Source organism: Cygnus olor, chromosome 5 (genome assembly GCF_009769625.2).
Source record: "Cygnus olor isolate bCygOlo1 chromosome 5, bCygOlo1.pri.v2, whole genome shotgun sequence".
In the NCBI taxonomy this organism is placed as follows: Eukaryota; Metazoa; Chordata; class Aves; order Anseriformes; family Anatidae; genus Cygnus; species Cygnus olor.
The window spans coordinates 5719775-5740946 of NC_049173.1; the positions used below are offsets into that span (position 1 = coordinate 5719775).

The 21172-nt window shown below is 51.7% G+C and overlaps 1 protein-coding gene across 3 annotated transcripts in view; it reads left to right on the forward strand.

Moving 5' to 3' along the window:
- Positions 1-21172, forward strand: part of DAAM1 (dishevelled associated activator of morphogenesis 1) — an 88161-nt gene that overhangs the window by 35153 nt on the left and 31836 nt on the right. For all 3 annotated transcript variants that reach the window (XM_040559928.1, XM_040559927.1, XM_040559930.1), the window contains 2 exons: positions 401-624; positions 14292-14381. In XM_040559928.1, the coding sequence (XP_040415862.1) occupies positions 442-624; positions 14292-14381 (273 nt within the window). In that variant the 5' untranslated portion in view covers positions 401-441. The remainder of the gene's footprint in view (positions 1-400; positions 625-14291; positions 14382-21172) is intronic.

Sequence of the window (21172 nt, forward strand, 5' to 3'; positions counted from 1 at the left end):
GCTGGTGGGGCTGCTGGACGGGCAGGAGCGGCACAGCACGGGGACATCAGCGGGGATTTGTGCTGGGATTTGCAGGGCTTTGCAGCGGTGGCGGGGGGTCAGGACCTGTCCTGCTGCGGGGCTGCGAGCAGGGGGACACCGGCGCGTCCCCCTGCCCCGCTGCCCGCTCCGACGGCGTCGGCACAAGGCAAGCAAAGGCGTCTTTTGAATTCGTGCGGTCTTCAAGGTTGCCAGGGCTGTAAATGTCAAATCTGAGCAGAAATATTTGGCATGTAAACCGTCTCCGTTCTTCCCCTCCGCGCTGAGCGCGTGGGTGGCTCCGATTCCTCCTCCTCTCCGCGGGACGGGAGCGCGGTGCTGCAGGGCAGCTGCTGGAGCCTCCTCTCTCCTCTCTCCCCAGGATCTAGTGCCCAGCAGGGAGGGACGCGGAGGATTTCGGCCATGGCCCCGAGGAAGAGGAGCGGTCGGGGGATCTCCTTCATCTTCTGCTGCTTTCGCAGCAGCGACCACCCTGAGATCACGTACCGCCTGCGCAATGACAGCAGCTTCGCCCTGCAGACCATGGAGCCCGCGCTGCCCATGCCTCCAGTGGAGGAGCTGGATGTCATGTTCACCGAGCTGGTGGTAAGTAGAACACTTCTTCATTTTTCTTTTTCTTTTTCCCCCTCTTTCTAGCCTCCCCAGTGAGGACAGGCAGGGGTTTGTGTTTTCAGGCAAGCTTAGATGCATCAGGAGCTGCTGTTGGGAACGATATTGTGCTGAACCTTGAGCTCTGCTCCTCCCTGAAGTACTGCCAGATAGGGTGCTTTCCCTTTCTTGGTGGAAAGCATTGATTTCTCAGAGCAGGCAGCAGCTGGGGGCTATTCTGGCTTTGCCTGCCTCCTGGGGTCCAGGGTGATGCAGTATCAGAGCTGGAAAAGCAGCTTGTCCCCTCTAGGTGCAAAGTGGCTTTCCTTGCTGGGCAGTCTGCTTTGCAGGAGTCCTTGGGTATGGTCTGAGTCGATGTTCAGAGAGTTAGGATATTGTTTCTTTGTCCCTCAGCACCAAAACTCTGAAAAAGCTGGATCAGAAAAATCAAAAATTTCTGAAAATTTTCAGAAAAACACACTTCCATTTCCTCTGTCAGTTCCACATGGCTTTTTGGATGGACCAAAAATGCTCCACTTTGAGTCGGTTCAGCAGAGAAAATGGGGCTTCTCCATGGTGTTTTGTTGTGTAGCAGGAGCTGGGAGGTCACACACCATGCTATAGGATGTCCCACCAGACAGCCAGCAGTGTGGTTTTGGTGATCCACGCTGCTTGGGAGCAGGTTTTGCCCGGATGAAACCTCCGCGGGCGATAGGAGAGGACAGGCTGGGACACCCATCGCATGGCATATCCCAGTGGGGATGAGACATCCCTGCACCACAGCACGTGTTGTTGCAGCAAAACGCTGGGGGCCGGATGATTTTCAAAGCATCTCCCCCAAATTCAGCAGATGCTTCTCGCACAGGTTGCACTGCGGGGCATCGCTGCACGTGCAGCGAGGTGGGAGCAGAGCAGCAGCGGTGGGGACCAGCTGGACCCAGGCGTGCTGTGCTGTTTCCCTTGCTCCGTGCTGCCAAGGTTTTGCTTTTTTTCCCAGCTGTGGGTGAGAAGAAGGCTGGGAGGCAGCTGCTGCTCCAGGATTGGGGTCAGCAGGAGCTCTGCTGGCCCTCCAGGGACCTGAAGCCATTTAGGGAGGGCATGCAGCGCGTCCTTGCCATGTTCCTGTGCAAGCAGCTGCAAATCCTGGGTTTCCGCCCCCAAAATCAAATTTTTACCTGCGTCAGTGCCGAGTGGGAAGGAGAGAGAGAGGCTGAGATGACCCCTGTGGGTGTAGGAGGGCAGATTTCCCCAAATGGCGTTTTGGGGAATGAAGATGCAAACCCCCTCCCCATTACAACCGGCTCCTTCTTGCTCTCCGTAACCTGTTGGTGCCGGGTATTAAATTTCAGCATTAGCTAAATGGTTTGGAAAATGTCCCACAGTTTCTGTATAAACCCACTGTGTAACGTTTGGAAGAGACAGAGAAAGCACTCAGAGGCGCTGGGCTGAGCTTTCTGCCTGCGGAGCCCGTGCCGGTGGCCCCAGCGCTGCCGGCCCCGTCACACTCGAGCAACTGGGGCAGGGCGGCTTGTGCCCGCTCTGCGGGACCGGGTCTGCCTCAAAAGGGCTCGGTGGTCTCGGTCATCGGGGTGAGGGAAGTCAAAAGGGCTGGAGGGGACCTGGAGGCTTTGCCAGCTCGGGTTGGTCCTTGGCCAACTCTTCCCTTGCAGCTTCATTGCGACTTTTCTGCACCACTTGTTCCCTTCAGCCGGGCTTAGAAAGCCATGCAGGGTGGATTTCGGTCCTGGGTTTGGTCGCCCGTGGGGACAGTCCTTCCACAAAGACCAGTAACTCAGCAAGGTCCCTGCTCTGCATACCCCAGGCTGCTGTGAGCATCGAAGGGCAAACTCTCTTTGTTTTTTGAGTCATCCTGCAAAAACTCCTTGGAGGTCGGGGCATTTCTAGGTGTGCCTGCTCATCTGAGCCTGGAAGCATCCTCATCGAGAGAAATCGTGATTTCCCTGTGCCAGCAGCAGAGGATGAGGGCTTGTGCTGCCCGAGGGACTTAGGACAGCACTCATGTCCCCAAGGTTAGCTAGAAGCTCGATTTGCTTTCCTACCATGTGTTTTGTGGCCTGCCCTGTATTCTATGGACACTTCGGATTTTAGCTGCTTGACTTTCACCTTCTGCAGAATAGTTTTGGTTTTATTCTGTGGCCCTGCAAGTGCTTCTCTTAGAGGAGCAACTGGGAAAAGTGCCCCATTTTCAGCCCGGGCTGTGGGGATGGTGTGCCCCATCCCAGCCAGCAACAGGAGCAGGCGGTGGCTTTCCCCTGGCCCCTGAGTGCATGCAAATGCTGTTGCTGTGGTCAGTGAATGATCACTCTTTCCTCCCGGAGTGATCCTTTTCCCTTTCCCCTCCTCCCCCCCACCAGGGTTGAATGGGCTATCGTGGGGGTATTGTCGGGATGTCGCTCAAGCAGGCGCCGGCCCCGTGTGAAAGGTTTCCCTTTGTCCCCTGTCCTGCTGGGGCTCCGGCCAGGCTCAGCCACCCAGGGAGGAGCAGGTGCTGGCAGGGAGGCACTGACAAAAGCAGAGAAATTCAGCAGGATTTAGTGATTTGCAGCTCCCTTTGCTGGGATGGGCCTTCACAGCTTTGCACGGCTCTTCTCGCATTGCCACCGCTGCATCCCAGGTTCAGCAGCACTTGCAGGGCTCGTGCAGCAGCGTGGTACTCCCTGGCAGCATCCACTGGATTTAGGCCGTTTCTACGCCTCCAGCAGCCAGCAGCCCTCCATCAGAATGGCGTGCCGTGGCACACGGTGGCATAGGCGCATCCTCGGAGTGCCGCCAACACCAGCCCTGGGACGCAGCGCTGGAGCTGCCCGTCCCCTGTGCCGCCAAGGGGAAACGTCTGCAGCCTGACGAGCTGCCTTCGAACACAGGGAACAAAGCTGTGCCATCTGCCACAGCTTCTTTCAAGAGGCTCCTGTGTATCCAGGCTAACAATACAGCGTTTCTTCAAAGGCCGAAATCTTGCTTGCATGCTCAGAGAAAGCACTTGCAAAGCTCCGCATAATGGTGCCATATGGTGGATCTCGCCATAACAATCCTCTCTATTTTCTGCCAGCAAGTAGACTTTCCACCAGATGGGTAAATGACTGATGTCCTTTATATCTGCTTAACACCCCTTGTCACTCTGAGGCTTTTAATGAAGCGCTGTGTGTGGTGCTGTGCCCTGGCCCCGCGGGGCGCGCGCTTCACGGCTGGGTGGAGGAGCGGAGGGGCTGAACGGCTCAGGCAGGGAAGATCAGTGTGAGCCTGGGCAGTCCCCAGGAGGGCCCAAGACCCCTCGGGTGTGTCTGGAGGGCACGAGGGGTGGGAAGAATGGGACACTTTTGGACATGTGCTTTCCATCACTCTTGTTGGACGAGGCAGCCTGTTTGTAACCAGTATCCATGTTAAGTTACCCGTTGCTGTGTCCACCTTCCTGCCCCATAACCTGGCTCTCTTCCCAGTAGGGCAGGTTGCAGCGGTGTCATCGTCCTGGCAGTGCTCTGGTGGTTCCTCAGACCAGAGCTTTGCTCACCCCTGGAGCACAGGGTGCCACCTCTCCCAGGTCTTGCACTTCTCTCCCACCCTGCATCTCTGCCGGTGGAGGGAAGGGCTCAGGGGTGATGCTGCTTTGGCTGTCCCTCAAGACTTGTCCTCCCAATTAACTGGGCTTTTAGGAAATTCCAGTGAGTGGTCCCCATTGGGCTTTCAGACTTTTCACCTCTATCATTATCTTTAGCAATACAGAAGAAATTTGTGCAGTCTCCACCTAACCCTGCATCCATGACGTGCAGCAGCCTGTTTTCAGTCGCAGCCTACAAAACCAGAGCAGGTACCCTTCCCTGGGTCCCTCCTCCCAATTTCTAGCAGTTAGAGGGTTTTGGAGACTTGTGGAGGTGGCACTGGGAGGCAGGTGGCTGTGCAGTGTCCCCAGCCCCCTGTGACATGTCAGCTGGCTGATGTTGCAGGGTGTTTGTGACTGCCTTCAGAGGGATCTGCGGGATGCTAACATGTGGTCTCTACATCCTGTGATTTATGCCTTCCCCTCCTGCAACGTGAAAGTTTTGGAAACTTGGGAGGCTGGGGAACAAAAGAAAAGATGCTGGTAGTTTAGAATATTTGTTACAGCGTTTGTATTTTGCTGTACTTGTGGCAACTGATGCATTTCATCAGAGGCCACAGAGGTGGTCTTTGGGTACAGGCTGTTTGTTAGGAGGCAGCATCCCTGGTCGCAAAGATTAACTCCATGTTGCCTTTGAAATGCTCAAAGTGGGGAATTTGTCTGTGGCTGACAACGTAGGGCACTTGGCTGAGATGCTCCAGGTGCAGTTTTATTGCTTCTTTGACCGGAACAGGTATATGGTCTTTTTGTCAGAACCTGGGCTCTTGTACGGCTTGACAAGCAGTGCCTGTGTGAGCCTGTAAGTACAAATCGAGCAGAAATAGCATGGAGGTAAAACGCTTTCACAAGTGTGCTGCCTTCCCTTCTAGCCCTTGCAGTCTGTGCTTTTTCAAAACTGCCTTTTCCTTATTTTTTATTTTTATTTTGGTAACATCTACTCCTGCCTGAAGTTCTTTGGCAAGCATCAGGAACCAGATGCATGGTCTCACCCCTTGTCCCATAAAGAAGGCCCTTCAGGAGCAGCAGGAGGAGATCAGGCCAGGCGTGGCCGACCTGCTCTGGCACTGCCCGGCCACCTGAGCTTGGTGTGGTGCCTCAAATGCTTGGGGTGAGCAGTGGGTGCCAGGAGCAGCCCGGCCACCCCTGTGGGTGCTGAGCTGCCACGGGGTTATGGGGTGCTGTGGTCAGCCTCAGCACTTGCAGTGTGGTGGTAGCCATGCCCAGGAGCGAATTCATCACTAGGTTTTACTTAGGAACTTCAGTAATGTGCTTTTTCCCAAGTTTCTAATCCAGTAAGGAGAATGCATGAGGTTTTTGGCCTTGCAAAACAACATGGCTTTTAAGGAACAGCTGAGGGATCAACTGCAGAGCAGGGCTTCGCATTTCACGCTCGCAGGTCAGCTGTCCTTTTTTGCTGCCTGGTCTTTTTGCGCTGTTAGGGACTTCGGGATTTTGAGAACCACTGAGCAGCGCTGAAGCCGTCTTCCACTGTATCCCCACAGAAAACGTGCTGTGGGTACCCAGAAAAGATAGGACTGCAACAGCCCTTGTGTCCTGGACAACACTTCCCTTTCTGCAGAGCCCACCCAGGGCCGGGCGCAGCACCGGCCTACTAACCCTAACCTCCTAACCATATCCCAATTCCTTCACCCAGAAGCTCCCTCCAGCGTATGAACCCCTGTAAGGGAGAAAACCAAGCAATTTGGTCATCCTTTCAGTCAGGAAGGAGCAGGCCATGCCGTTGGGGCCTGCCTGGGCCGCCCGCTCTCCCCTCAGCCACCCCGCTTGCTCTCGGCGCCTCATGGCGTTACGCCTTCACGCGTAATCCCTTGAACCTGTGTTTTGGCAGGTAAGCGTCTGGTACAGACATCGCACAGCAAGAAAATAGGGATTTTCTGCCCACGCATGTCCTACAGACTTGAATAAAATAATTCACCGAGGAGCACTATGTTTCAGCTGAAGCATTCGTGTAATTGTAATATCTGTTACAGCTACAACCAGCGTGGGGGCTTGCCCGGCCCTAAAGGCCGCACTGTTCTCGAGCAGTAACTTTATGAAGGAGCCGTGTTACAGCACAATGTGAGCCCCAGCTGAGGGCAGAGAGCAAATAAGAAAACCCTTTGTCTCCATGAAAAGCACAGCTAAAGTGGAAAAATATATGGTCTACCTGCTAAGTGCTTTCCACTTTGCACTCTGTAAAAGAGGAGGCCACATTACTTGGAGATGCCTGCATAGCTCGTTTGGTAACGCTTCAATGACGTTAATTGGGGCATTTCGGGTTTCGGTTTGAGCCAGCTCCAAGCGTTTCTGGTAGGAGTCACCCCAGAGGTGCCAGCCTGGTGGCACCTGCCACATTCTGCTTGTCCCAATCGTGTTGTCGCTGAGTGGTGTTGCAGGAATTACAGGCAGGGTTGAACTCCACGTGGATTTTGCTTAATTGCTAACCTTAGTGGGAAGCATTCCCACTGGAAAGAGCCCGTTCCTGCCCCGTATCTGCTTGTAGATGGGTAGGAAAGCTGTCCGTGCTGCTGCGGTATCTGCCAAAAGCAGGGTCTGTGCCTTCCTCAGTATGGAGCGCTGGCCAAGGTCAGGTTGTGCCTCCGAGGCTTTGTGCAGCCCCGCGCTGCCTGCAGAGTCCTTCCTGTGTGCCTGGCAGCCCTGAATCCCATCGACTCCAGCACGTGAACCAGTACCTCTATTTGAGGGGATTAGCTTCCCTGAAAACTGCTAAAACCGAGTGGTTTTATCAGCTGCTTTTCTGTTTGGTTCCTTGCAAGCAAAGCTTTGCAGGGAGGATAAATGGCACATCAGCAATGTGAAGCGGAGGGACAACATTTCTTTCCTATGAAAAGCATCCCAGGCTTGGCTTGGAGCTTAACTTACAAAAGGTACTGGTTAAACAAGAGACAAATGAGTACATTTGTTGTTAGGTTGTGTGCTAAAGCTCATCAGCACTCCCGCAGAGGAGCTCGGATGGACAGTGGTGGGAGGGGGAGCCCAAATAACACCCAGGCCTGTGACGGGGGCCACCAGCCCATCACGGGTTTATTTGCACAGGCTCAGAGGAGCACAGGGGCACAGTGGCAGGCAGGAACTCGTATATCCCAGTGACAGCAACTGGGGAGACTGGGATCTAGGGGCAGCTACTGAGCAGACCAAGTATCTGAGCCTGGTTGCTGGGGAGGAATCCACCTTTTACATATGTATATGTGTCTATATGTGTGTGTGTGTGCATATATAGATATATATATCTCCAAGACACAGGTAATCGAGGAGCCCCTTTTCAATGCCCTTCCTAGGGCTGAGGAAACCCTGGAGTGGTTTAGCCCCAGACCAACCGTGCACAGCACTCATAGGTAAGCATCCCTTTCAGACGGGGACATCTGAAGTGACACTTGACCCATTGGCTTGACTTCTGACTTCAGTGGCTCTCACAGATTTCAGCAACAGAGGTGATATCTAAAAATTGATTGAAAAGGGAGCTGCTTCTTTGCGTCCATAAATAGGTGGGAAATGCACATCTGAAAACCTCCTGTTATTTATTTGCCAACACCAGGCTTTATTACAGTATGAGGTGCACCCACCAAAGGGCAGTCATGCTCAGCTGAGGTTGACTTCAGTTTAATCCATCATAGTGATCACAGTAACAAATAATGGGCCAATACATCTTATTTTGTTGTTTTCACGGCTTATGTCCAATTGTGTGGAAAAAGCGCTCTGGCAATCCACCTGCAGGGCTTTAGATCTGAGAGTGCTTGCCTGTCTGGGTAAAACTGCTTAGATCAACACAGTCCTCGCTTTTAGAGTGCTTTGTACAATAATTCAAGATGTAGAAGTGTTTAATTAAAATGGGAGAAAGGTTTTCCAGATGATGTCGGTGAAAAGGTCGTAGAAGGCTGAGCTCAATAAATAACAAATTATGTATGTGTGCAGTTATACATTACAACGACAGCAAAAGGTTGAGACAACTAAGTAGGTATTTCTCTTTTAAAGCACATCAGCATTGGAATATGAACACCCTTAAAATCTAAACTTAGTTTAGCTAATTAAAATAATGAATTAAATGAAATAGCATTAAAGCAGTACGTGCTGTCTGACTCAGGTAGGTGTTTGAACCGATGGGAGTGTGAGCCAGCCGCAGCTGGAGCTTATTGAGGAGCTAAATCAGATATCGACGGCCATAATCTTCCCTGCTGGAGAAGAAAGGAATACATATTTTATTTACGTCTATCCAACGTGTTTAGGTCAATAACTGAAAGCTGCAAAGCAGGATGGATTGCAGTCTGTCTTTTCTAATCTAGAAATAAAAATTAAATGAGGGAGGAGGCCGACTAGCTGCTAGCGCTTTGAAGACATTATTCCTTGTTGCTGCTGCTCATTGCCTTGCTGTCGGCAATTTCCTTTCTTCAAAAAATTCATTAAATGATAAAGGCAAAATTAATACGAATCTTCTATCCGTTATGCTTATTCATTACTAAATACAAATAGCTCGTTTTTGGTCACGGTCTGTAGTTCCCGCTGCAGGTTGGCATGAATAAATCGAAAATGTACAGCGATGGCACTGGCTGGGGTCAGCTTGTCTGGGGGGTTGCTTTTATGTTCTCAGGGCACTGCGAATGGAAATACATATGCATGCTAGAGAGGAGGTATTCTTAGTAGGAATACTAAAAAGGAAATACCTCCCTGTTTTAAATAAAAAGCTGAGCTAAATCTGCCTGTGTTGAGAATTGTAGTCATCCAAGTATCGTTAGCTGTGCTGCTGGGTGCATTACCTTCAGGCTGCCTTTGAAGGTGGTAACGTGTTTGCATGCAGTCACGCCGTAGCGGCTACTGATGAGTAGGTTTGTTTCTTGAAGAAAACAGCTTAAAAAGAAAATACTGAGATAAATAGGATGGATTATTTGGCTGAGGCTTTCTGCATGCCAGTATAAATCACAGCCGGGACCGCCAGTGTGAGTGCAGCAGCCTCCCTGCGAGGCGGCGCGTTCGCTCAGCGGAAGAAGATTAGATGAGGGACGGGAGGAAAAATGCTGATTGCTGTTTCCCTTGACACTGCAACATTCTTGGATAAATCACATTGATGAACTTGGAGAAGAATGCCTGGAAGAGAGTGAAAAAGAGATTATGACCCCTGAGAAAGGAAGCCAATGCAGACTTCAACAGGCGGTTTATTTATTTTATTCTCATGCTGTACCAGTTAGTGCCAAATGTTGCCAGAAAGTTCCCACTTGTTTCTTTCTTTGTTTTCATTTATTTATTTAGTTATTGTTTTAGTTTTAGTTTTGGTTGGTTGTTTTTTGAGCAGTCATAGATCTCCCTGTATTTGCTTAAGGATGCAGGAGACCTTGGCTGTGTGCTGTAGTCCCACTGGTGTCCTTGCAGCCTTACTCAGGAGCTTCCAAACTCTGTACATCCGTCCCTCAGGAGTTAATTCACTTGCTTTTTGTTATGTTGTTCATTTATTGTGATGTCTTTCTATATGTGCATATATACATATGTATGTGCACACGCAGATGTGTATATATGAACCCCCAGAAAAACAGCAGCCCTTGCATGATTTTTTATTTCAGTTATGACAATGAACAACATCCTTTCTCCCCTGCCTCCTCTAAGTATTGCAGTTGCACAACTGATCAGCCAGAAAGGTACATCAGACTAATAAATTTTTCATCCTTTTTCCTACCACCTTTTGAAAATACTATGGGGGTACCAGCCCTTGCCTAGTGAACCGTCCCTTATATGATCCTAGCACCCTACTATTGGCAGAGGTTTTTGAACCAGGGGATTTGTGGGCTGTAAGGGAAAACCTAGTGGCAGTCGCACTGGGGTGGGCGGTGTTTGGGCTGGCCCCGCTCTGGGAGCCCATCCTGGGGCTTGTTTCTGAAGTCAGAGATTTGCAGCATCCCACCTGCTTGTCCTCTCTGTTGTAGCACCCAACATCATGTCCCGTCTCTCCCACCCCATGGAGAAGGGAAATAACAAAGGGGAGGAGGAACTCAGACTTCAGGCTCCAGCTCTGCAATTTCGCGCCTGGGTTGTCCTGCCTAACTTTAGTGTTCAAACTCCTGTGCTCCAGCGTGACCCTTAAAGCTGTTTCACCCTGCTGCTCTCCCCGCTGACCCCGTGTTATGGAGCCAGCAGCCCCAGCCAGCTCCTCGCTTCCTGCCACTTCCCCAGTGAAAGTCTGATGGCTCTCAGCCATGGAGGATGCTCATTACGATTTCCACCGTGGCACGAGTGTCTGCCGCAGCCTGGGGCTGGACTTTGATGCCCTCTCTGCTCAGAGGATCAATCGGTTAATTCAGCCACAGCGCCTCACTTTTCTCTTTGATCTGGGTTTGCATTTATGGGGTGGTCAGAGACTGCACTGACTGCAAACCAGAGAGGTTGCAGGGTCTCCCACCTTAGAGATACTCAAAAACCACCTGGACGTGGTCCTGGGCAGCAGCTCTATGTGGCCCTGCTTGAGCAAGGCGTTGGAGCAGATGACCTCCACCTCAGCCAGCCTGCAACCTCGCAGCTCTCTTTACAGTGAGGTCAGGCTCGAGGCTTTTCTCCAGCTTTCCAGGCCTCTCTGAGGGAAGGTTTCTTTTCCGACTTGCACACAAGACGCCGTGCCTGGTCGATGCTGTCACTGCTGGAACGGGCTGGGATTTGACTTCTTTTCTTGGCAAGCTCCCGCTAGGGAGACATCCAAGTGAGCACCTGCTTGGAGGAGCTGCCTGGTGGTCTTCTTCCTGCACCACTCAGCAGGACTCTTTTTTGATTTTTGCTCACCAGCCCTGGTCCTTCCATCCACACGTGCATCCCTCTCACCTGGGCTCCTCGTGCTGGCTCGGGGAGGCCAGGACCATGGGCACCTCTCTCCCGAGCGCCGCTTTACATCCTCCAGGGTAAAGGTGTAGGGAGGGATGAAAACTTCAGTTCAGCCTGTGGGATCCTGCTCGCAGAGTGCTGAGCTAAACCGCGAGTATCTCAGGTAGCTTTAGGAGAGCAGCATGGAATTGCCTTCACTAGATGCTGCTTGTTCATGGAGCGGGGGGGAGGCTTGCTTGGCTTGAGCAGGGAGGCGTGAGCTGTCAGCAAAGCAAGCAGCACGGATGTGTTTTACCTCCTAGAAACAGCACATAAACTCAGAGAGTCAAATCTCCCCTATGAGTTTTTTTTTTTAAATCATATTCAAATGAAGATTTAATGTGGAAACATGTTTCCTGATCTAGAGGTTAAGAGTTTAACTGTACGGGATAAATATTGAAGAGCAGCGTATCTCTTTCCAGTAAAAACAGCCTGGGCAGAGACTTCCTTTTGGTGGCAAAACGAGGCTGTTATTTTACGTGCCTTTGACCTGATTCCAAAAGAATATTTAAAATAGCAAAGTTGGCAGCTCTGGCCATGGGAGACAGCCGGGTGCAAAGGGGCAGAGCTGTGAAGGCGAAGCTGAATTGAGGGGTGAAGGTGACGGGTACATGGTGGATAGGGATGGACACTGACTTAGGGGTCGTCTTCTTCGACAGCTGCCAGCATCGTGTGCTGTAGCAGGAGTGCCTGGCTTGCAAATGGCCTATAAAATTAACTGCCAGTTAGAATCACCTAATTATTGAGTTCATGATTTTTAATTGAAGGTGCATATGGGTTTGAGGTTGTGCACAGCTTCTCGGCCGTGTTACGACTGCAGTGCGATTGCAAAAGACCAAGTCAGACCGGCATTGGTACGGTTGTCTGTGAACGACTGGAAAATGTTTGGTTTTCCTATCCTCTGTTGGTCTTTTGGAGTCTGAAGGACAGTTTCTGAGCAGCCCGCTCAGGGCCAAGGCGTACGGAGATACTCACCCACGAGCACACGTGGTGCTTCAAGCCCAGCAAGGCTGGAGGTGGGTGCAGGAATTCCCATGCACGTCGTAACAGCAAAGACCCGATTCTTCACGGTTAAGTCGCTGCTACAGCTCAGAATGACAGTGGTTAGTCACTGTTTGGTTAGGAGGATCCTTGTATTCACCAGTTGCCACATATTATTTATTTAAACACCTCTCCCAGGCATCCTGCAAGCTATCATTAGGTAGGTGTTTCTGAGTGATGCAGGGCTGTGATGACTGAACATGTTAGAGTTGGGGCACAAGGAAACATGCTGTGTGAGGCTTAGCAGTATTTCTGCACCTTTTTTGGATTTGTTTGCACGTTGTCATATACCAGCACCCAATACATTCTTCTGCTTTATTCCTTCTTACTCCTGCTGAGGCTCAGTTTATATTTTTTTCTTGGTTAATAAATCTTCATGTTTGTACAAGTCTTATTTTTAGGGTTTGGGCATTTTACAGGTTTCAATAAATATTTTTCTAAGAACCTCGGCACAGATGTGACTCTGGGGTTCGGGTGGCAGGGAAGCTGGCTGGGGCGACCCTCACCGCGGAGGTGGCTGTCTGTCACGGACCCCTCATCCTCTCTCACATGCCCAAATGCCCTTTTTCAAAGAGCTGTGTTTGAACAGGCTGAATCGCAGCTGGATATTTCCCATGTAAGGTCACCTCGCAAGCCTGCTTCCAGAGCTCCATGAGCATTGGCCGTGCTCGGCAGGCGGGGGATGCCCACTCGCACATCGGTTTGAAAAGTCAGTCAACATGGGGGGGAAGTCAAGGAAGAGGCGAAGCTCCTCCATGTGTACGTAACCAAAACAGCTCCACAGCGCCTTTCTTTTCGAGGAGTAATTTCATCGGGAAGTGAAATCGCTGCCTGCAGTGGCTATATAGGCGAAGTCCTCTCCGAGATGCTGAGGGCTCTGTCGTGGTGTGCTGTGTTGGTTTGGGCTACACGATAGCTGAAGGCTCCCTTCCTTGAATACTAGATGCAACATGAGTTTTAATTAGATCAGCTGAATTTCCTCATGGCCTGTGGGCTTGCTCACGTAGGGACCATGTCTCCCCGTGAGCATCTTGTTCAGCCTTCATCAAATGGGGCTTTTACCTTTGGTTGGGGTACCAGGGGCTACCAGCACGCAGACCTTTGTGTGAACATAATTGCTTTAGTTCATAAGCACTGTTATTCAGGCAAGGAAAATTTAATGGGTCTCCATGTGGTTTCTTTTTTTTTCTTTTTTTTTCAGTTGCTAGAATTCAGTGTGTAATTTTTAACAGGGATCCTCTTAATTAAGTCCACTGACTGGGATTTGGCTGGAGGCCATGTCAGGGTTCTCCTGTGACCGTCTGCAGCATCTCCAGCACTCCCAGCGCTGCACCAACATCCCTCCAGCAAAAGGCTTGTCATCGACGGGGGTGGTTTATAGAGACATCCGTGGCTGTAGGATCAATGTTGGCTTTAGAAACGAGCCTCACAGCCCTGTCTGAATGCTTTATTTAGTTCATTCGTTGTTAAAAGCTTTGACCTACATCTAGCACCAGGAAGCAGCAGGGCTTTGATAATACTCGGGCATCCCAGCGGAGGACACGCTGCTAACAGAGACCTCAAAGTGCGAAACGGATGTGTCCTTTAAAATGAAATCAAATAAACCCTTGAAGGCCTCAGTCAGTAAACGGCTTTACCTCTGCCGAGCAGTATGGAGCCCATACGTACTGCCATACTTTTGATGGGGAGGAGGTATCTTTATGAAATGTAGATATTAGGAGCTTTTTAAAATTATTAGCAAACAAACCAAAAGTCCAAAAAAAAGCTGTCGAACCCAGCAAGCTTGGGCAAGCCTCCTGGAGCTTCAGATCTCTGTGTGAAGCTAGCTGCAGGCATCTGTAGTGTATGGGGTGCTTGGCATCGCGAGGGTCCTTTCTGAAAGGCTTGCTGCCTTATCAAGTAATTTAGGGGAAGTCTGGGAGGGATGAGGCAGAGGTTTGCAGCCCCGTCCTCCCGGCAGCCGGCTGTTGCCCGAGAGTCATGGAGAGGTCAGCAACTGCGAGATGACAATTAGCATCATTGACCCGGCAAATCGATAGGTGCAGGGCGATGAGCTGGGACATCAGTTCCCCGGGGGGTTGTGTCTGGGTGATCTCTGGGTTGTGCACTCACGTTGCTTCTTTTGTGCTGTTTTTTTTTTCCCCTTTTCCAGGATGAACTTGACCTCACGGACAAGCACAGAGAAGCGATGTTTGCGCTGCCGGCAGAGAAGAAGTGGCAGATCTACTGCAGCAAGAAAAAAGTAAGAGATGCGTCTGCTTGCCGGCGGGGCTGAGCGCTTTTCTTACCTGTACTAGAAAGGAGGAGATGTGGAAGTTCTGTGGCGGCACTCTCTGGGGATGCAAAGTGGTATTTGGAGCATCACAGGAATGCATCTGTTCCCTGGGGTGCTCCTAGGGAAGTGGGGGTGGCCAGCAAGGTCCTCAGACCCACGTCTCCAAAATGCAGAGCCCTTCCTCCCAAGCCCTCCTGGGTGTGCGCTGGATCTCTGTGAGGCGCTCAGTTTCCCTGCAATTTCCCCTATTTCCCAAACTGGGAACGGGCTGACCCCTGCAAGAGCTGTGTTCACTCAAGGCCTGGGCTTTCTGTACCCCAACAGCTTTTTTCCCAGTAAACCAAAGATTTTTGCCCCGTATCTTTGCAAAGCAGTGCATGCCCTGGGGGCTGCAGAACCACTTTCAACTCATCTGACTGTGTTGGGATTCATTTCCTTCCTTGTGTTACCCAAAGCAGAGAGGTCCTGCAGGTCTTATGGCAATGGGGAGAAATGGGGCAAAAATACTAAAGTTTGGAAACTGATCAAAGCACACCCAGGGCAAAGCAGTGCCAGGAGCTCAGCATCGCAGCAGCATCTCTGTCAATGGGGGGAAATGCCAGCCATTCCCAGAGCTGCTGCTGCATCCCATAAGCTTCCCACCTTGCTGCAGAAGTTGGCTCTGAAATGCTCCTGGTGGCCTGGCCCCACTCAAATGGCACTTGCTGCTATTAACGCCTGTTTTCTCCTGCTCTAGCAATGGCACCAGATTTTCCAGCCTCATTTCAGGCCAAGAGCAGGCTTACCTTGCTCATGTAGGATTAAGTTTTAAGCCTCTCATAAATGCCCCTGAAATCCATGTATTATTGTTATACAGAGGCCTGGCGTGTCCGAGATTTAAATTGGAGGGGCGAAGAGATGTTAACAAATTACAGGCACTGTTCTTCATCAAGGAGAACATGGGCAGAAGATGCTCGCTTGTCACTGCCTCTAGGATAAGTGTAGCCGTACTCCAGTGTGTCTAAATAAGCGGAGACAATAGGAAATTAAATCAAGCAGAGCCGTGTAATTATTATTGTGTGGGGAGATTACGTGCTATCTAATCTCCTGGGGTAGGGTTTAGATGGGACTGATATTCCCCATTTCCCATTCCAGCGCCTATTTGCGCTCACACAGGCACTGCAAGGCTTTTTAAAAATGGAGAAAGTCGTAGCTCCCTGGTGGGTTTGAAGGAAGGAGCCGCAGAAGTGCCCCGCGTCATCCTCCAAAGTCCTTGGATCTCGTGCTCATGCAAGGCCAGCTCCTGGCTGCTGCCCTGCTGCTCACGGTCCTCGGTCACGGAGGACCTGCCCTGCTCACGAAACCATCTGGGCAAGCTGCAGGGCTCATGCAGATGTGCTGGGTGGCTGGTTGGCAGGAGAGACGAATGCTTTTGTCCTGCTTTTTAATTAAAAATGAGCAAAACCATACCAGCAGCGGCTCAGCAGGTGGGGAGCGTGGGGAGCCAGGTGCTTTGCAGAACATTTCCCTGCGCGGGGCAAGCTCCAGGCAGTCATGCTCCCACGTGATGGACGTGGATAGAGGACAACAGGAACATTTGTGACTGTCGTAGCATCTTATGGAAATCGTACTTGTGTACCTCTTTGTTTTTACAAGGACAAACCACCTGTGGGGCAGCCTGCAACATCTGGCACCGAGGGGCTGGACTTCTCCAGCTCAGTAATTGCGGAGCTGGAGATACGGCTGGGCTCCTACCTCGCTGCCTCGGCTGCTGCCTCAGCAGCTGTGATGTAGGAAATTCGGGATACGCCAGAATATTTTGGCCTGTCCGTGGCTACTAGCAAGTCGCTTTTTGAACTACACAAGAACTTGTAAGCCCTTGTTTCACCTGGTGGGTCCTGGGGGAGCCAGCGAAGGCTGACATCAGTCGTAGGCAGTTGTGTGAGTTGCAAAGGGTCCAGAATTTTCCTCTGAGCAGTTTTTGCTCTTTCCTCTGCTGCCAATTTTGGATCCCGCTCGAGGGAAGCTGTTAAGAGTCAAAAGACTTCAGTCGGACTTTGAGTCAGAAAGTCCCAGTTTGGGGCAATCTTAATTTTTAGCTTTTTTTTTTTCCAGTTTCCCTGCTGATTGCAGTGCTCCCAGCTGCAGTTGCTGCAAAATATCCAATGTTGTGCCTGCAGTCCATGATGCCAACACTTTTTCTCCATGCTCATCCTACAAAACCTCTGTCCCCATCCTCCTAAAGGGAAGGGGAGAGGTATCCTTGGGGCAGCCTGCTTGTCCCCTTCCAAATGATGTGTTGTGGAAGGAGTTTCCTTGGCACATCTTGGTGCAGAGGCGATGCTGCAGGAGGTCCTGGCGTGTCCTGGCCTGGGGAGATGGTGCCTTTCCCTACTGCAGCCCCGTGCCCAACACCACCAGCATCAGCAGCCTTACTCAGGTCTGCTCTGCAGGGCGCATCCCAGTCCTTACCCGTTTTTCTGCATTCCCGTGGGAGGCAAGATTTACTAAAAGCTGGCCAGAACGAGACATTGCTGTGCTGGGTTGTCGTGGCAAGGGGCACAACCCTGGCCCTGCTCGGAGCTGAGGGCTGCCCTAGATAAACTGCCCGAAGTCCTGTCCTGGCATGTTCTGGGGGCAGAGAGAAATAAAGCACCTTGAGATGGAGGCTGGGCACTCAGGAGGCAGTGACCCAGGCAGGTAGGTCGCCTCCTTTAAATCCAGCAGCCCTGCCGTGCGCACACCTGGAGGGGGATTTAAAGCCTGTTGGAGAGACCTTCTTTGAGGTTGTCAGCCTCCCCTTCAGCTGAAATCAAGCAAGGAAATGGAAAAGTGGAGGTGCATTAACAGCGGGATAAGATCCGCTTTTAGAAGTGGTATTTCTGGAGGATGACTCGCTCCGTACCTCATCCCGAAGCATTTTATTCCCTGCTGCTCCTGCTCTCCGGGAGAGGAAATTGCTCGGAAGCACGGGGAGGAAGCCGGAGGGTTTCCAGGTTTGGCGTGGCTTTGGCTGCGGGTCTGAAGCAGTTTGAAAACGAAGGGGGACTTGGGATGGCCTTTCTTAAACAGAGGCCAAGCTCCAAAAGGAGTTAATAAATAACACTTAGCACTTATTCTGCAGCACCTCTTTGTTGCAGGAGCGTTGGCTCCTGCCAGCCCCAGCATGTAATGTCACGCTGCTGGAGCAGCTCACTGGGTGATTTTGAAGATCCTCAGAAATAAACATAGATTCAGGAGTATTCAGGCAGGTCATCATAAATAACTGTGCAGAAGGAATTGATAGCTAAAATCAGGTAAAATACATACAGGGTCTGACTGTGCCCCCCTTCCTTTCGATGAAAAGCTCTCTGCTCACATTGAACATCTGTAAAACCCGGCAGAGGTTGTACAGGGATGACAAATGACCCGCGGAGATGACAAACGATGGCACATTTTTTAAGCCTGTGCTGAAAACCTGTTAGCGGGGCGTGTAGCTCTCTCCTGTATGAAGCTGTCCCCGTGGCAAGCCAAAGTCAGCGTTACATCTACAATTTTCTCAGGTGCCAGAGGTAACATCAGGGTCCCTCTGCATTGGGAAAAGGCAGCACCGGTGTGCTTGCAGGAAGAAAGGGGAAAACACATGAGAAATAGGGAAGTGAGTGATGACTCTCCAATGATACTGGTTTTCCCAGCCAGATGGCCTCTTTCCTGTCCGACTGTGCCTTCCACCCGCCCCTCCGGAGAGCTCCGTTTTCCAGCTCGCTCCTCCACATGCATCTTTGTCCCGGTGCTCGACCGCGGCAGGGCTTGCGTTGATATCCATTTCCTTCATTTAACACCCCTTTTTTTTTTTTTTTCTTTATTCATTTTTTTCTGCAGTAACAGAGCTAAGCAAAATCTGACAGAGGTGGCACACCAGGGGAAGGGGTATAAATAGCCTGGCGTTTCGCCCCGCTCAGCCACCTGGGTTGCACGAGCAGTGTTTCCCAGCCCCGCTGCAGCCGGAGAACACCCGCGGTTGTGGCCGCGGCAGGTTGAAACGCCATCCCGGGTGTAAGGCTGGCGGGCTGACACTTCTCCCCTTCCCACTGAACAGAGGAGAAACCAGGCTGTGTACGTGGCTGGGGGTATTTCTCAATAGGAAATGTTTATAGTTTTTATCTTTAAAGGTAATTCCCTTTTTAGTTCCAATCACAACACACTTTTGTTCAGGCGAGGTTTTTCTCTGTCTCCAGCCAAAAAATGCATCTGTTAGCAATCTTTTTGGATTTTAAAGTGAAGCTTTTTAAACAATGAACCATCTGACTATGAAAGGCATCTGGTCATGCTATATTTGCTTATTGTTAGCATAATTTTTAAACCCTGGGAAAAGCGTACAAGGGCATGTGTGCATTTGTAGAGGAGAGGGAATAGGAAGCATTACGGAAAAACAGTGTAGCCTGTGCTGCAACAGGATGGTTCGGACCCGAGATAGCGGCTTTGATAGAACCGTATTAAATGACAGCCCTTCCCACAGGGCTGGCAGGGTCGCTCCACAAGTGTTTGGCAGAGCACGGGGAAGTGGCATTAGCTGCATTATTTATTTTTTGGTGCGTGGATGCCGCTGCCGGCGCACACCTGACGAGGGCTCATCCGTGTTGGTGGGGCTGTGCTGGTTTGGAACTGCAAACCTGGCAGTTTAAAACCACCCCCAATCCGGCAGCTCAAACCCACCCGTGCTGCTGCCTGCTTCTTTTTCAACCTTGCAAACAGCACCCGTGTTTATCGCCCTGGCAGGAGGGCCGGGCAGCAGGGACTGCTCCTCGCACAGCGCCCTCGGTTAGCCTTGGGGATGCTGAAGCTGGGTGGGCTGCAGTGGCCCTGAGCTTTACCTTGCTCTGCTTGTACTGAACAGAAAGACGGGTGCAAAATAAAAACATCGTCAGGAGGTTGCGTGAAAATGGATGCGCTTGTCTCTGTTTTTGCAGCAGGAGCAAGGTTTCTAGAAGGACTGAACCCTGGTGAGCCCCGGCAGCTGTATTCCCGAGCAGATCTCCGGGGGACGGAGGCTGCCTGCGTATCCCAGACTCGTGGTGGTCTGGCCCCTGCCCCTTTTGGGAGAGTTTCTTCTTAACCCTTTGTTATGGCTGTCCTGGTGGGAAGTTCTCTGGAGCACGCCAGCTCGGCAGGGTGTCCCAAGAGGGAGGTGACCCACCAGAGCTGTCTCCCTGGGGTTGGCATGGAGCTGGCTGTCACAAGCCAACTCTTGTTTTCTGGCTTGGGTTCACCTCAAAGAACTTAATCCAGCATGTTGGGTTCAGATCAGCCCTTGTTTTGGTGCTTCTTAAGAAGACAGCAAGCACAGGGAACACGTTTGGAGGTTTCCCAAGCCTTGGGCTTGCCTGATGTTTCCTTGCCCAGTAGGCTGACAGTGATGCTTTATAACGCAGAGCGGTGTTTGGCAGCCTGCAGAACTGGACTTTATTTTTTTTTCCCCTCTCCCAAGGCCGTTGGGCTCACCGGTGGCTGTTTTTAGCTGTGCCACACACAGAGCTGCCCTGAAGGTCATTCAGACCTGTACGTTGGGAAGGGAAACACACCGGCCACACTTGGTGCCCGCCAGCTGCTGCCTTCCTTCCCCGGTGGCTTCCTACCTGCTCACATCACTTTTCCCTACCTGGCCGAGCTTCCCGATGAGAGAGGAAGGAGAGGGCTTTGGTGCCGAGAAGAATTTGGGGGATGTTTTTGTCCCATATCCCACAGGGCAGGATAGGATGGACCCTCCTGGAGAGCTGAATCTGGAGCATCCTCATTAAGGTCAGGCTGCAAAACGCACACCCCAAAAAGCCCAGCCCGGGTGCTGGGAAAACTTCTGTGAATTCACCCCGTCAAAGCTCAGTGCCCGCAGAGCTTCCTCCTTCATCCGGGCTCCGAGCAAAGCTGCATGAGTCACTTCCCTCCGGGCTCCCCGCTTTGTCGGGTGGCTCCTTTATTGCCACCGACTGCACTCAGAGACACTTATCGGTGTGCTGTAGACCATTAGCCGCAATAATTACCGCTGAGCAGCGTCCTGCAGCGAGCTGAAGGAAGCCCCTGCCCTGATCTTTGGCTGCTTTATTGTGCTTTCCCCTTCTGCATGGGAAGCTGCCTTCCGACGAGCCTGCCCGGCTGCTCATGTGAATTAATGAGGTTCTGCCGCGCTTAATTGAGAGCGCTCCTTAAATTGGGGGTTTCAGGGAGGAAATGCAAGAGCCCGAGGGAGCCGAGCAAAGGGAAATATTTATAATGCAGCAAGTTAATTATAAATGAGCAGTTTAGCCAATTTTGTTGTTCAGCCTCCCCCTCCCGCCCCCCGGAGACCTCGGTGTTTTTCGCTCCGCCGCTTCCTTTCAGCGCCAATCCTGCAGCAGGTCCGGGGCCGTGCTGGTGCAGCCGGTCACCTCGTGGTGCCGTGCCGTGGTGGGGACCTTGCATCCTTCCCTGGGCTCGGTGCTGCTGCTGGGAGCACTGGTAGGAGCGGGGTGCTCCTTATGGGGGTGCTGGGGTGATGGGGAGGACCTCCAGGGATATCTCCAGGATGTGACAGGACCTGGTCCCATTTTGGGCAGTGGTCGAGGCGCACGTGGGCGCTCCAGCTCCGCCAATCCCTGGGTCGAAGCCTGCTTGCCAGCCTCCAAAAGGAGCTGGGAACGCTGGCAACATGGAAAGCTTTACCCGCAGGCTGTGCAGGATTGGTGCAGAGCCTTCCTGCAGCAGGATGGCTTGGAGGCGTGGGCCGGCAGATGTTCACAGGCTTGCAGCATCCCTGGCCCCTTTCT